The 16,235-nt window shown below is 42.5% G+C and overlaps 1 protein-coding gene across 3 annotated transcripts in view; it reads right to left on the reverse strand.

Moving 5' to 3' along the window:
• The window catches only part of INVS (inversin), a 77,986-nt gene that overhangs the window by 23,878 nt on the left and 37,873 nt on the right, over positions 1-16,235 (reverse strand). For all 3 annotated transcript variants that reach the window (XM_030828925.1, XM_030828875.1, XM_030828807.1), the window contains 2 exons: positions 15,880-15,986; positions 5,381-5,593 (listed from right to left, as the gene is read on the reverse strand). In XM_030828925.1, coding sequence (XP_030684785.1) covers positions 5,381-5,593; positions 15,880-15,986 — 320 coding nt within the window. The remainder of the gene's footprint in view (positions 1-5,380; positions 5,594-15,879; positions 15,987-16,235) is intronic.

The following is a 16,235-nucleotide window of genomic DNA, read 5'->3' on the forward strand; positions in this document are numbered from 1 at the left end:
AAGTAACTATATAGAGCTATGGGAGGATGTGGGAGACATTCACTAATTAAACGGGGAGAAAAAGGCTACATATGAAGAATGAGAGAGGAATAAACTGAGAGGTTATTTCAGGCAGAGGGAGAAGCATGCATGAGCAGAGACTCAGAAGAGATCTCAGAGACCAGCTCCTCACATAATTTTTTTTTTTTTTTTTTTTTGAGACAGGATCTCTGTCTGTCTTCCAGGCTGGAGTGCAATAGTGTGATGTAGCTCACTGCAGCCTTAACCTCCCTGGCTCAAGTGATCTTCCCACCTCCCTAGTAGCTGGGACTACAGGTATAAGCCACCACACACTGGCTAGTTTCAAATTTTTTTTATAGAGACGGGGTCTCACTATGTCTTGAACTGCTGGGCTGGTCTCAAACTCCCGGGCTCAAGCAATCCTCTTGCCTTGGCCTCCCAAAGTGCTGTGATTATAGGCATCTTCACATAATTTTAAAAATTCCTTATATACTATTGTGGAGAGATGATAACTCCACTTCTGTTGGATCATTTCCAGTAAGAGGAAAATATTACCTCATGAGACAAAAAAGATTTAGCTCTAACCTTTTCAGTTGGTGTTGCATGGTGTCTAGGGGTTTGTCAGATTTTTATCTCTTCATTGTCACTGAATAACAGGCATAGAAATAGTTGATCTTTAACTCCTTCTCAAGGGAATAAGAAAATGTCGTGTGTCTTAGGACCTTTGACTTACAGAATGTTAGAGCTGGGAGGGATGTCAGAGATCATTTAGTCCAGTGGTTTTTGTCTTTTTGTGTGTGACTCATGGACTCCCTTTGGAAAATGTGATAAAAAAAATCTATAGATCCTCTCCCGCAAAATGCATATGTGCTCCTGACACACAAAATGCTGTGTACAATTTCAGGTATCCATGGATCCCTGAAGCCCATCTTGAATTAAGAAAACTTCTTTCCATTTTACTGATGAAAATCTGAGGCTCAGAGAAGTGGAATGGCATGAAATAGAACTATGGAAGTAATTCCCCATGGGCCCGATAACTTTGTGAGCAGATGTGTCAGACACATGGGCCAACCATTAACAATCTGGTGATGTTCACGGGAGCATTGAGTAATTACCAAGTGAACAGGAGATGAGCAGTAGCAATGGAAGTGTTATGAGCAGTTTTTTAAAAATCTGAAAGTTGGTTTATGAAAAAAGATTTAGATTTTTCTCTTTGGCTTCCAGGGGTAGCTTCAAGACCAAAGGGTAGAAAAGAACTTTTGCTAGACAGAGCCCTCCACTAATGGAATATGCTATCTTCAGAGGTACAGGACTTCTTGCACTTGACTTTTTGGGGACACAGAACAACCTCTCATGGAAGGGACTTAAGCATCACAAGAGTTTGAACTGGGTGACCAAAACTGGACGTGACAATGAAACTCTTAGAAACATAATCACATATACTAGCCAGGAAGGAGCTCAGGTATCCCAGTAAGTGAAGTGAAGAAAGTTCAGGATGGCTGAGACATCAGGTGGGAGGGTGGTGGTAGTGGAGAGAAATGAGACTTAGAAATGTAAGTGGAAGTGAAAGAAATGTTGAAGGATCTTACAGAGCACCATGGCTGGTATTTAAGAATGGGGGGGCTGGGCGTGGTGGCTCATGCTTGTAATCCCAGCACTTTGGGAGGCTGAGGTGGGTGGATTGAGGTCAGGAGTTTGAGACCAGCCTAGCCAACATGGTGAAACCCCATCTCTACTAAAAATACAAAAATTAGCTGGTCATGGTGGCACACACCTGTAATCTCAGCTACCTGGGAGGCTGAGGCAGGAGAATGGCTTGAACCCAGGAGGTGGAGTTTGCAGTGAACTGAGATCAAGCCACTGCACTCCAGCCTGGGCAACAGAGCAAGACTCTCTCGAAAAAAAAAAAAGAAGAATGAGGGCTTGTATAGAGTGGTGGTGGCACAGAAGAATGAAAGCAAAAGGCTATCAAAGGGGGAATGCATACAATCAATGGTAGCAGCAGTAGCAAGCACATAAAAAGGCCAGAAGAGAGACAGACTGTGGTGATGAGCTGCTTCCATCTGCATGTCGGTGTGTTGCAGAGTCTGAAGTTATAGAGAAAACAGGACATGCAAATGGAAACGTCCAATGATCTGAAGTGTTGGCAAGTGACAAAAACATAGCAGAAATGCCCAGTAGGCAACTGAAAATATGAGATTAGAGTTCCAGGAGGTCAGGATGTGAGACAGATTACGGGGCTATCTGCAGAGGTGAATTAATTTAAAATTTAAGAGTAGATACATTTTCAATGGAAAAAAGTATAGCATAAGCAGAAGTCTAAAAAATTTGCCTTCAAGGCTGACTGCAGTGTGGAGATGGAATAATTTAAAAGATGTGAGAAGGGAGAATCGGAGAGTTACAGGAGATCTGAGATTTGAGTGAAATAAGGACCTGGCAAAAAGCGAGCTTCAGGGAAGAAGGGTGATGAGGGAAGTGATGAACATAAATATGGTTTTATTTTAGTGTACACTCAACTGTGTGCTTTGGCAGGTAAATTATAGTAATGTTCATTTTGGCAACAACATAGGCAGTGCAGTGTGAATTATAAAGTGCTTTTAAATTGATTATAGATATTCCTTAAATAGCATTTTCTAACATTACCTGCCTTAGTAAATATCACTATAACTTTTTCTCTCCCAGTTTCTCTTTCAATAAATTAGAAATCACTTTACTTAAGTTTAATAAGTGCCTTTCACATCCTCATTTTGAAGAAGATGATTTCTGCCATCCTAACATAATAAACTGGGAAAGGTACACTGAGGTGACATGCTGTGCCTGGGCCAGCTTAGTCAATGAGGCAGCAGCAGCAAGGACTGAGTTTAGCATCCCGATGTTTGTTTCTTCAAGCAAGAATTAAAAGCAAAATTAAACACTGACTCAGATTTTAAGAAACAACTTTTGAGAAATAGAACAAATGAAATAAGTTTCTCCACCATTTAAGTATATCTCTTAGAGATCTATAGCCTCCCTTTAGGGGACATACAAAGTCAGTTGTGTTGCCTTTGTTGAGTCCCACCTTATATTCAAGTAGATATGACTATAAATTCTGAAAATAGATTCTCACACATTAAACTGGAGTTTATGGAAACATCAGTAGAAGGAAATACAACATTCCATCCCTTTACAGAGATCATTTACTTGCAACTCAGGATAATTTGTCATGTGTATTATCTACTTACGCTTGCCACTCACACGCAGAGAACTTTTATAAGAAGGCTGGAAAAAGGTATGTAGAGGCTTTTAGGTTGATACTGGATTATTTGGCAAAAGTGAAAGGAAGAGGGCGTCATTAAGAGAAGAGCACAACATAGTATTTCCTGGGATGCCATCTACTTCAGTAGCTTCAGAGTCACAGAAAATGGTATGTTTCTGTAAATCTTATTTACTGAAGGCTGACATGACGATTAGCATTCCAGTACATAGTGGCATTTAACTTCTTATTAAAATGACTTATCTTGCCTCTTAATATTACTTTTAATGATTATTTAGTACACTTATGCTTCCCCCTTGTGGGTAAGATGTAGGATTTAAGAGTTAGAAGGACTCAAGATTTAGAAACATTCGAGATACAGCCAGGAAGTTACCTTTCAAGAATCTGCTCAGGCTGGGCACAGTGGCTCATGCCTGTAGTCCCAGCATTTTGGAACGCCAAGGTGGGCAGATCACTTGAGCTCAGGAGTTCGAGACCAGCCTGGCCAACATGGCAAAACCTCATCTCTACTAAAAGTACAAAAATTAGCTGGGTGTGGTGGCACAAGCCTGTAATCTTAGCTACTTGGGAGGCTGAGTCATAAGAATCGCTTGAACCCAGGAGGTGGAGGCTGCAGTGAGCGGACATCACACCACTGTACTCCAGCCTGAGTGATGGCGAGAGACTGTCTCAAAAAAAAGAATCTGCCTGTCCACATCTTCATCATCAGAGTTTTTGGTGTCTGTATTTGCTAATGTGATACACTGCTGCTATTTAAAATACTTCTGCCCAACATATCTATCAAAGAAAAGGCAAACCTAAGTATAATCTAAAATCAATCTTTTTTTTTTTTTTTTTTTTTTTTTTGAGACAGAGTCTCACTCTATTGCCCAGGCTAGAGTGTAGTGGTGCCATCTGGGCTCACTGCAACCTCCGCCTCCCAGGTTCAGACAATTCTCCTGCCTCAGCCTCCCGAGTAGCTGGCATTACAGGTGCTAACCACCAGGCCCAGCTAATTTTTGTATTTTTAGTAGAGATGGCGTTTCACCATTTTGGCCAGTCTGGTCTTGAACTCCTGACCTCAAGTGATCCGCCTGCCTTGGCCTCCCAAAGTGCTGGGATTACAGGTGTGAGCCACTGCACCCAGCTTTAAAATCAATCATTTATGTGAAATAATCAGAATGTACAATAGGCACAGACAGCTATTTTGTATCCTTGTCCAAAAAAAAATGCGAAGTCCTTGAGGCAGGGGGGGATTTTGCTTTTTTAGTTGCCATTTTCTCCCTAGGCTCTAGCCAAGCGTTTTGTCTGTATAGTAAGCATTCAATCAATATTTCTTGAGTAAATTACTTTATTTAGTACAGATGTGTTAAGAAATGGGTGAAGGAAAGCTGGGTGCGGTGGCTCATGCCTGTAATCCCAGCACTTTGGGAGGATGAGATGGGTGGATTACTTGAGGTCAGGAGTTCAGGACCAGCCTGGCCAACATGGTGAAACACCATCTCTACTAAAAATACAAAAATTACCCAGGCGTGGTGGTGCGCACCTGTAGTCCCAGCTACTCGGGAGGCTGAGGCAGGAGAAGAACTGCTTGAACCCGGGAGGTGGAGGTTGCAGTGAGCCGAGGTCATGCCACTGCATTCCAGCCTGGGCGGAAAGTGAGACTCCATCTCAAAAAAAAAAAAAAAAAAAAAAAAAAGAAATGGGTGGGAAAAAAAAACCAAGTTGGTTGCTTTAATCAAATTAAAACCAGACTTAGACTGGTCTAGTGAAAGTAGGCTAGATATTGGCATGTTTCTTTTGGAAAGAGAGGAAGGGCTAGAGGAGCAGTCATTTCTTTACAGCTTATTCTCGGAAGCAATCCCATCCCCAACTCCCTGCCATGGGAGGGAGTGGTTTGTCCCTGGGCTGAAACACTGGGACTAGTCTAGAGGAATCACCACCTAGCAGAGGTTAGGCCTCTGTCCTTCACTGCAGCCTCGGTTCCAGAAAACGGAATGCTGAGAAGAGGGAAGGTGACCGGTTGCAGGGACCAACAGTAATTCAGATTCTCTGTTTCCCTCTCCTGGCCACTCCAGCACCCCCCATACCCCCGTTTCCACCCTGATTCTGGGTGGTGAAAACGCAATCTGCATAGCTCATACTTACTTGGCAGCAGCATCTTTTCTCAACTGTTCATGCTTCATAAGGAGATTTTTCCTGTCTCGGAAGGCTTTTCTGACCTTGTACCCTTTGTAGACAGCTTGGATTTTGAAGGCGGCGATGTCTTGTATGGCTGCGATGGACAGGGCACCGTGTTCCAACATGAACTGGATCACTTCATGGCGCTCACCAAGCAAAGCATAATCAAGGGGTGTGTATCTGAAGTGGGAGGAAGATTTCTTTTTTTTAAATTTTAGAATGTAATTCAAGGCACAGTTAAACTGAAAATATTATTATGCAGCAGAAGGAAACTTCATTCTAAGATGTGGAATATTCCCCAGGCAAAGCCACCTTCTCTATAACAGGGCTATTCTTTTTTTCTCCGAGGGGCACAAAACAAGGTTGACTATGACTGAGGGTCAGGTGCTTTGTGCTGCTAACCATGTCAGTTCCTGAGTTTTACTCCCTGGCAAACAAATAGGGGCCTATTGGAAAGACATGATCACTTCCCTTCTTTCCCATGTGCCAAATAATTCCCTGCCCCTATCTAAAAAGGTAGTGAAAATATTGTGAGATTTGTAAATTTGAGCCCATGATTACTGACAGTTAATGCTTATGAAGTAAAAAACAGAACTCCAAATGGAGAAATTCGGTATATGATAAGAATGGCCCTTTAAATTTCTGCAGAAAAGATGGATTACTAAATAAATAGTGATGGGACAACCAGGTAGCCATCTGGGGAAACAAAAGAGATTCTTAAAACCACATTTTATACCAAAATAAATTCTGGATAGAGCAAAGATCTAAATATTTTAAAAAGGAACCATGAAAGTAGCAGAAGAAACCAGGAAGATTAAAAAATGATGTTGGAAGTCTTTTCTAAAAAAAGGATACAAAATTCAGAAACCATAAAAGGGCTGGGTGCAGTGGCTCACGCCTGTAATCCCAGCACTTTGGGAGGCCGAGGTGGGCAGATCACTTGAGGTTAGGAGTTCGAGACAGCCTAGCCAACAAGGTGAAACCCTGTTTCTACTAAAAATACAAAAATTAGCCAGGCATGGTGGCACATACCTGTAGTCCCAGCTACTCAGAAGGCTAAGGCAGGAGAATTGCTTGAACCCAGGAGGTGGAGGCAGCAGTGAGCTGAGATCATGCCACTGCACTCCAGCCTGGGCGACAGAGTGAGACACCGTCTCCAAAAAAAAAAAAAAAAAAAATTCAGAAACCATAAAAGAAGATTGACAAATCTGACTACATAAAATAACAAAATTTTAGAGTTAAAAAAAAATCAAAGACAAAGATAACAGTTCCCAGAAGAGTAAATACTAATAGCTCTTAACACATAAAAATGTTGAACCTCACTCATTTAAGAGAAACATGAATTAGACTAACATGAGAGATTACCTTTCAATGATGATCAGATTTGCAAAAATCAGAAAAGTTAGTAACACACTGCACTGGCAAGGACAGAGACAGGCTCTCTCATATACTACTTTAACTTCTAGGGAGGATGATTTGGCAATATTTATCAAAATTATTCCTGTATATATGCCATTTGACATAGCCGTTTCACTCTTAGGAGTTTATCTTACAGATCTGCTTTCATGTGAAATGCTTTATGTACAGGGCTACTCATGGAAGTAGTTAATCACAGCAAAAGAATAGAAACAACCTCGATGTCTATCAACAGAGGACTGCTTAAACAATGCACAGGCCATCCATATAATGAAGATATCTGTATATACAGTCATTACTGCTGTATATGAATAAATAAGGAACAATCTCCAGGATGTCAAATGAAGACAAAGAAAAAAGCAAGAAACAGGAGTTATTATGGCATGTTCCATTTGTATACAAAATATATCCCTGTATGTTTATCTATGAAAAATGTATTTTCAGAAGTTTTCCAAGAAACTGATGCCTCTGGGGGAGGAAAACTAGCTGTCTCAGAGGCAGGGGTAGGAGGAACATTGAGTCTTCAGTGAACATCCTTTTAAATTTTTTACAGTGTATATACATCACTGTTTTGATAAATACATTATTTAGAAGGGATGAATATTATTGTCATATTGTATATTTGAATCTCAAATGGCAACTTCCTAGGTGTGCTGTTTTCAGCACATTCTTTTTTTTTTTTTTGAGACAGGGTCTCACTCTGTTGCCCAGGCTGGAGTGTAGTGGCGCAAACACAGCTTACTGCAGCCTCGACCCCTCCTGGGCTCAAGCAGTCCTCCTGCCTCAGCCCCCCAAGTAGCTGGGACCACGGGCATGCACCACCAGGTCTGGTTTTTTTTTGTTTTTTTTTTCTTTTGAGATAGAGTTTTGCCCTTGTTGCCCAGGCTGGAGTGCAATGGCGTGATCTCAGCTCACTGCAACCTCCGCCTCGTGGGTTCAAGCAATTCTCCCATCTCAGCCTCCCAAGTAGCTGGGATTACAGGCACATGCCACCATACCCGGCTAATTTTTTGTGTGTTTTTAGTAGAGACGGGGTTTCATCATATTGGTCAGGCTGGTCTTGAACTCCTGACCTCAGGTGATCCAACCACCTCGGCCTCCTAAACTGCTGGGATTACAGGCATGAGCCACTGCATCCAGCCAATTTTTGTATTTTTTGTAGAGATGGGATTTCGCCATGTTCTCCAGGCTGGTCTCGAACTCCTGAGCTCAAGCAATCCTTCTGCCTTGGCCTACCAAAGTGTTGGAATTACAGGCGTAAGCCACTGCACCCAGCCCATTCTTTTAAAAAAATATTTCTTTTTAAATTTTGGAAACATAAAAAATTGGGTAAATACACAGAGGAAAATAGCTATCATCCATATTCCCACCCTGAGAATTAACCACTGTTCATATCTGGGAGATACGATTTCCTTTTTTAAAGAAAAATTACTACTTTGTCAAAATGATACAGATTTTATGAACTCAAAACACTGCAAAAAAAAAAAAAAATTGAAGTAAAAAACCCCCAAATTCTACCATTCAACAATGGTAACGATGACTATCACTTTTTTTTTTCACTTTTTATTTTGTTTTTAATTGATACATAATAATTGTACATTATTTGTGGGGTACAGAGGGAAGTTTCGATACATGTGTACAATGTATGATGATCAAATCATGGTGTTCAGCATATTCATCACCTCAAACATTCATCATTTCTTTGTGGTGAGAACATTCAGCCCCCTCTTTTCTAGTTATTTAGATATTTAGAAATATACACTACAATATCATTTACTAGAGTCACCCTATTGTGCTATAGAACACCAGAACTTACTCTTGTCTAACTGTAATTTTGTACTTTTTTTCCCTGAAGACATGCCAGTTTTATTATTAATTTTTTTTGCAAACAAAACAATAAACATTTTCTAAAAATACATACAGACAAAAAGATGCATATCAAACATATTAGGAAGGTTGCACATTGGTAGACGGTGAATAGAAATGGGGGGTAGGAATTAAAGAAAATAAATGAGAGAGGGACTTTGTATGGATCAATGATAATAACTCAATCCTCTATTTGACAAAGAAGAAAGAGAAGGAAGAGGAAGAAAAAGAAAGTGGGATAAAGGATCAGAAAGGGAGGAAAACAGAAAAAATTAGAGTATGACTCCAGGGTAGACCTGTTTTGTTGTTGCTGGGTTGGTTCGTTGGTTTGTCTATTTTTCATATGTTTCGCCATGTTGGCCAGGCTGGTCTCGAACTCCTAGCCTCAAGTGATCAACCCGCCTCGGCCTCCTAGAGTGCTGGGACTACAGGCGTGAGCCACCATGTCCAGCCCCCACATTGCGTCTGGCCTCCGTAGTAGACCTCCCAGACGGGGTGGCCGGGCAGAGGCGCTCCCCACATCCCAGACGGGGCAGCCAGGCAGAGGCACTCCTCACTTCCCAGACGGGATGGCCGGGCAGAGGCGCTCCTCACTTCCCAGACGGGGCGGCCAGGCAGAGGCGCTCCTCACTTCCCAGACGGGGCGGCGGGGCAGAGGTGCTCCCCACATCCCAGACGGGGTGGCGGGGCAGAGGCGCTCCTCGCTTCCCAGACAGGGTGGCCAGGCAGAGGCGCTCCTCACTTCCCAGATGATGGGCGGCCAGGCGGAGGCACTCCTCACTTTCCAGCGGGGTGGCCGGGCAGAGACGCTCCTCACTTCTTCCCAGATGGGGCGGCCGGGCAGAGGCACTCCTCACATCCCAGACAGGGCGGCCGGGCAGAGGTGCTCCTCACTTCCCAGACGGGGTGGCCGGGCAGAGGCACTCCTCACTTCCCAGACGGGGTGGCCGGGCAGAGGCACTCCTCACTTCCCAGACGATGGCGGCCGGCAGAGGCGTCCTCACTTCCCAGACGGGCGGCCGGGCAGAGACGCTCCTCACTTCTTCCCAGAAGAGGCGGCTGGGCAGAGACGCTCCTCACTTCTTCCTAGACGAGGTGGCCAGGCAGAGGCGCTCCTCACCTCCCAGACGGGGCGGCCGCGCAGAGGCACTCCTCACATCCCAGACCATGGGCAGCCGGGCAGAGGTGCTCCTCACTTCCCAGAATGGGGCCGGGCAGAGGCTCCTCACTTCCCAGGATGGGTGGCCGGGCAGAAGAGCTCCTCACTTCCCAGACGGGACGGCCGGCAGAGGCGCTCCTCACTTCCCAGACGGGGCGGCCGGGCAGAGGCGCTCCTCACTTCCCAGACGGGGCGGCCGGGCAGAGGCGCTCCTCACCTCCCAGACGATGGGCGGCCAGGCAGAGACGCTCCTCACTTCCTAGGGCGGGTGGCGGCTGGGCAGAGGCGCTCCTCACCTCCCAGACGGGGCGGCCGGGCAGAGGCGCTCCTCACATCCCAGACGATGGGCGGCCAGGCAGAGACGCTCCCCACCTCCCAGACGGGGCGGCGGCCAGGCAGAGGCTGCAATCCCAGCACGCTGGGAGGCCAAGGCAGGCGGCTGGGAGGCGGAGGCTGCAGCGAGCCAAGACCACGCCACCGCACTCCAGCCCGGGCAACACGGAGCACCGAGTGAGCGAGACTCCGTCTGCAGTCCCAGCACCTCGGGAGGCCGAGGCGGGCAGACCACTGGAGGTCAGGAGCTGGAGAGCAGTGTGGCCAACATGGCGAAACCACGCCTCCAGCCAAAGGACAAAAAGCAGGCAGGCGTGGTGGCGCGCGGCCGCAATCCCAGGCAGCCTGCAGGCCGAGGCAGGACGGACGCAGGGAGTCTGCATCAAGTCGAGTATACTGCAGCGTGGGCCACGGAAGGAAGAAAAAAGGGAGGAAGGAAGGAAGGAAGGAAGGAAGGAAGGAAGGAAGGAAGGAAGGAAGGAAGGAGGGAGGGAGGGAGGGAGGGAGGGAGGGAGGGAAAGGAAGGGCCTATCACTTTTTAAACAACTGACTTCACATCTGTAAGCCTCAGTTTTCCTCATGTGTTAAACAACGTAATATGTTGCAGACGTGGCATGAGGAGAAAATGGAAAAATAAGTGTAAAGAGGATAGCAGTGTTGCTGGCCCAAAGGAAGCAGTTAATAAATGTCAGCTCCGATTGTTATTATTACAGGACATTCACTGCTGTACGGTTTGCAATACCACAGCTGCTTATCAAAAATATTATCTCCATAGGACCCAAACTAGTATCTATGACCATCCCGTGACCACCACTGATGCTGATTCCTCTCAGGATGACTTTGACAAGCCCAATACCATAAAAGGTCTTAGGAGAAAACATCAGATGGCTTATGAGGCAGAAGAAAGGATGATTATATGGATGCATGGCTAGACATAGAAAATCATCCGATTATAGAAAAAAAAGATTTATCTTCAAAACTTACCTAACAGTCACAGTTAAGACATAAAAGGAAGAGGTTTTCACTTTAGGAGTTTTTTGATCACTTTAGTAAGGAAACTGAGTTTGGGAAGAAACCCCAAACACTGAAATTAAGGAACCTCTGTTTTAGGACAGCTTCATTTGCCACTTACTGTTCAGGGACCAGAAGGTTGTAAGTAGAGCGGCATCTATACAAACTTTAAAACATTATTTATAAGTGGATAGCATTTTTTAAATTCAGGAGAATTAAAAAAAATTTTGCTACAAGTTTTAAAATGCCTTTCTTGACTGTACTTTCTCTAATGGAAAAAATTATCATAGAGTCATTAAACCATGCAATAGTGGAGCTAAATTGAATTTTAGAGGTCATTTAGTTCAATACCTTCATTTTATAAATGGATGAACAGATCCAGAGAGGTTAAGCAACTTACCAAAGGTTATGTAAATTGTTTCTATAGAATGCAGACTAGAACTAAGATAACATGTCTCCCAGTTCAGTAACCTTCCATAACACATATCAATTACTTAGTATGTTTCCTATAGAATAAAACTGTTTCTTAAATCAATGTGCAAACAACATATGTATTTAGTAAGTTTGATCTTTTTTTCCTATAATTATTAATATGTAGTATCCTTCACATAATATATAAGCAGGATTAACAAAATTTAGTTTATAAGATGTAGGGCCCAAATTATTCCTTTACCTACAAATATTACAAAAGGAAATAACATGTAGCTTAATATACCCTAAAGAATGCTGATCTGGGAGTCTGGGGACCTGTGTGACCCTGGGCATTCTCTTAACTTCTCTGGGCTTTTGTTTCCTTATCTGTAAAAGGGGAAAGGAAGAAAAGAACTAGATTTCTTAGGCTGCTTTTGGATTGAAAATTATATCTTAAATATTTTTACTGTAAAAAATTATATTTTTATTATGAAAATTTTTAAGCATAAAAAGATAGAATAACATAATAAATAAACCTTTACACACTCAATACCTAAATTTAACAATTTTCTGCTACATTTGCTTCATCTAGCCCCTTCCTTTTTATTTTTGCTAGAGTATTTTACAGCTAATCTCGGAACTCCTATCATTTTGTCAGAGGTGTTGGAAGCAGAGGCTTCCATCTTGAGTGAGGGCTAGGAAAATGAGGCTGGGGCTTGCTGGGCTGCATTCCCAGAAAGGTATTCCTAGCCTCTAGATGTTTACCGTTAAGGGAACAGATTGATAATGTTTGCTAAACAGTCCCAGACTTGAGAGAGTCCTAATATCCCATATCTGGAGAACAAAGGCATTCCTAATTTTGCTTTGAAGATAATAATACTGATGCTTGAAAAATGTAGTAATTAAGAAAATGAATCCTTTATCACAAACACTTGTAGCACAGCACATCTCCCCATAATCTTTTTTTTAATCCTGTATATAAACAAGTATCGTACCTAGGGTGGATGCGTTCCTCCTCTTACTTTTGGGAACGCCCTACTCTGTGTATGGAGTAGCTGTACTTTCACCACTTTACTTTCTTAATAAACTTGCTTTTGTTTTGCACTGCAGACTCACCCCGAATTGTTTCTTGCGAGAGGGGCAAGAACCCTCTCTTGGGGTTGGGATTGGGACCACTTTCCTGTAACATCTTCATCTCTATGTGTTTAAGTATTCATCAGTAAATAATATGGGCATAGCCACAATGTCATTATTATACTAACAAAATTAACAGGAATTCCTTAGTAAAATCTAAGGACCACTTCATAATCAAATTTACCCAATTTTCTCAAAAAATATATTTTGCAATTGGTTTATTCAAATTAGGATTCTCAATTTTTTATTAAGAGACACAATCCAAATATCTAGCATCATTTTAAGATCGAAGTCTATACCTAGTATTTAAAACAAGTGTGATCATAAAACACATTGTGATTATTACTACTGAATCTTTCTTCATCCCAAATTCAATTTAGAAAAATTCAAGTGCTATGAATATTCCCATCAGTGTTGGGGTGAGTGTGTCAGATAGTTATTGACTGAAAGTCAGCAGAAGTTGGCAAAAATTAGGTCTATACAGTGTTCATCAACTGACTAGTGTCAATGTAAGTGAAGTAAAAATTAGCACTACACTGATGGTAACCAACCAAGAAACAATGTGGATATAGACAACAGACAAGATACAATTGGACCTGCCATGTGGGAATGGTCTGATGGGATGAGTAGAATGCCTAAACTGGAATGTCAATAAATGTAAAAGGCAGTGACAAGTTCTGACATTTGTACATCAAGGTACATTGCTGATGAAACATTAACAGAGACTGGATTATTGCCACTGTCTCTTTTCATCTATAGTTTGGCAAGTACAGTTAGGAGGATTTTTCCTTTGGTCTTTTAGTCTGTAATTAACATAGGTTAGGTTTATTCCGGGAGGCAGTAAACATCTTAATTCATGCAGTTACTTAGGTCTCATATTCAAGGTTTAGCATATAAATGAAAATTGAGTTAAAAAGTTTCATTGTTTCCTTAAAAATATAGCAGTCAGGTGATAAATGCTGTTACACAGAATAAATTTTTATAGAAACAAAACAAGTCATCACTAAGTCTGAGGATTCTTACACTTTCTTTTTTTTTTTTCAAAGGGAGACATCGTCAGCTCTCCCTCTAATGAGGGAAGTTTCTAAAAGAAGTGGTAAAGGAGTTGGTTCTAGAAAACAGGAACATGTTTCCTCTGAGACGGACCTAGAGAAGTCCCTTCTCAATAAAGTTTCCCACCAACTAATAGAAAGAATGGGTGGTGGCTAAGAGGGTGGGAATGGTATTATAGCAGAAGCCATTTTAGTTACAGCATCCATGAAACATGAAAACTAACACAAAGACCTAGGCCAGAGGGACTGTCAGAGGCATGTGAACTCCATCTTAAAGAGGATCTGGTAAAATGAGGCTGAAACCTGTTGGACTGCATTCCCAGAAGGTTAAGGCATTCTAAGTCACAGGATGAAATAGGAGGTCAGCACAAAATACAGGTCATAAAGACCTTGCTGATAAAACAGGTTGCAGTAAAGGAGCTGGCCAAAACCCACCAAAACCAAGATGGCGACGAGAGTGACCTCTGGTCGTCCTCACTGCTACACTCCCACCAGCACTGTGACATTTTACAAATGCCATGGCAAAGTCGGGAAGTTACCCTATAAGGTCTGAAAATGGGAGGCATGAATAATCCACCCCTTGTTTAGCATATCATCAAAAAATAACCGTAAGAAAAAGGGGAACCAGCAGCCCTCAAGGCTGTTCTGTCTCTGGAGTAGCCATTCTTTTATTCCTTTACTTTCTTAATAAACTTGCTTTCACTTTGCACTGCAGACTCGCCCTGAATTCTTTCTTGTGCGAGATCCAAGAACACTCTGATGGGGTCTGGATCGGGACTCCTTTCCTGTAACAAGACCTCAGGTATGGAAGTGTGATCACAAACTCAGTTGTTACCTACAAATTATAAGAATCTTCCTAGATCTAAGACCACCAAGAATCGCTCTTCCTTAGACTTCATATTCTGTTTGTTCCTTTTTGTTTTTTTTAGAGAGAGTCTCACTCTGTTGCAGAGGCTGGAGTGCAGTGGCATGATCTCAGGCTCACTGCAACCTCTGCCTCCTGGATTCAAGCAATTCTCCTGCTTCAGCCTCCTGAGTAGTTGGGATTACAGGCATGTACCACCATGCCCGGCTAATTTTTTTGTGTTTTTAGTAGAGACAGAGTTTCACCATGTTGGCCAGGCTGGTCTCGAACTCCTGACCTCAGGTGATCTGCTCACCTCGGCCTCCCAAAGTGTTGGGATTACAGGCGTAAGCCACCGCACCTGGCCTGTTTGGTCCTTTTTATTGGGCCTGGGTTCTTGGTCAATAACCCTAACATAATTCTCCAGACCTTATATTATTCATGCAATCTGCATTTAGATTAAACCCTGAACTTTCATCTTAGCTTCTCCTTATGTTTTCATGCTACAAGGTGGCATCTCTTTGTCCACTAACTGATAATATCCTCTTCATCAAGAGAAACCTCTGGAATATATAACACATTCTGCTGGCCTAAATGTACTCCTGAGCCCAGTCAATCAGGATTTCACTGACCTTATGTTAGCCAGAAGTCAGAAGCAGGACTACAATTTTCTCATCTGCAAAGTATGTGCTTGCCCTAGGCAATAGATAAAATTCTGAAGAGCTATAAGATTCCATGATTCTAAATCAACATTGCATGAAAGTTTTGCTCTTCTATTCTGGCTCAGTATTTCTTAGTGTAATGTTTTCTTATGAGTATAGTTATTATTTCTGAACAATATCTAACCTTGAGATTTAAAAAATCTGGTAGAAAGGATGTATAATAAACAAAGAGCACTTTAAAAAAAAAAAAGTCAACAACTTGGCTGGGCGTGGTGGCTCATGCCTATAATCCCAGCACTTTGGGAGGCTGAGGTGGGCGGATCATGAGGTGAGGAGTTAGAGACCAGCCTGGCTAACATGGTGAAACCCCATCTCTACTAAAAATACAAAAAAATTGGCCGGGCGTGGTGGTGCATGCCTGTAATCCCAGCTACTCAGGAGGCTGAAGAAGGAGAATTGCTTGAACCCAGGAGGCAGAGGTTGCAGTGAGCCAAGATCATGCCACTGCTCCCCAACCTGAGTGACAGGGTGAGAAGCCATCTCAAAAAAAAAAAAAAAAAAAAAAGTCAACAACTTACCTCTCTTCATTGTTTTCCATCTGATTAGGGAAAGCAGCAAAGTCTAGCAGTAATTTAATGGCATCAAGGTATCCATTGTTGCAGGACCAATGCAAAGCTGTTCTTCCCTATAAGCATAAACAAAAATCAAGTACATCTAGAGTAAGTATTTTTGGATATGTGGTTATTTGTGCTAATTCAAAATTAATATAAGCAATAATTTTTCCAAATTGCTTATTTACAAAAAGGGAAAATATTAAATATACAGTGGAGAAAGCAAATGATATTTAATCCAAGAACTCATAATTAACACTTTTTTTTTTTTTTGAGACGGAGTTTCGCTCTTGTTGCTCAGGCTGGAGTGCAATGGTGAGATC

The sequence above is a fragment of the Nomascus leucogenys genome, chromosome 1a (genome assembly GCF_006542625.1).
Source record: "Nomascus leucogenys isolate Asia chromosome 1a, Asia_NLE_v1, whole genome shotgun sequence".
Lineage (NCBI taxonomy): Eukaryota > Metazoa > Chordata > Mammalia > Primates > Hylobatidae > Nomascus > Nomascus leucogenys.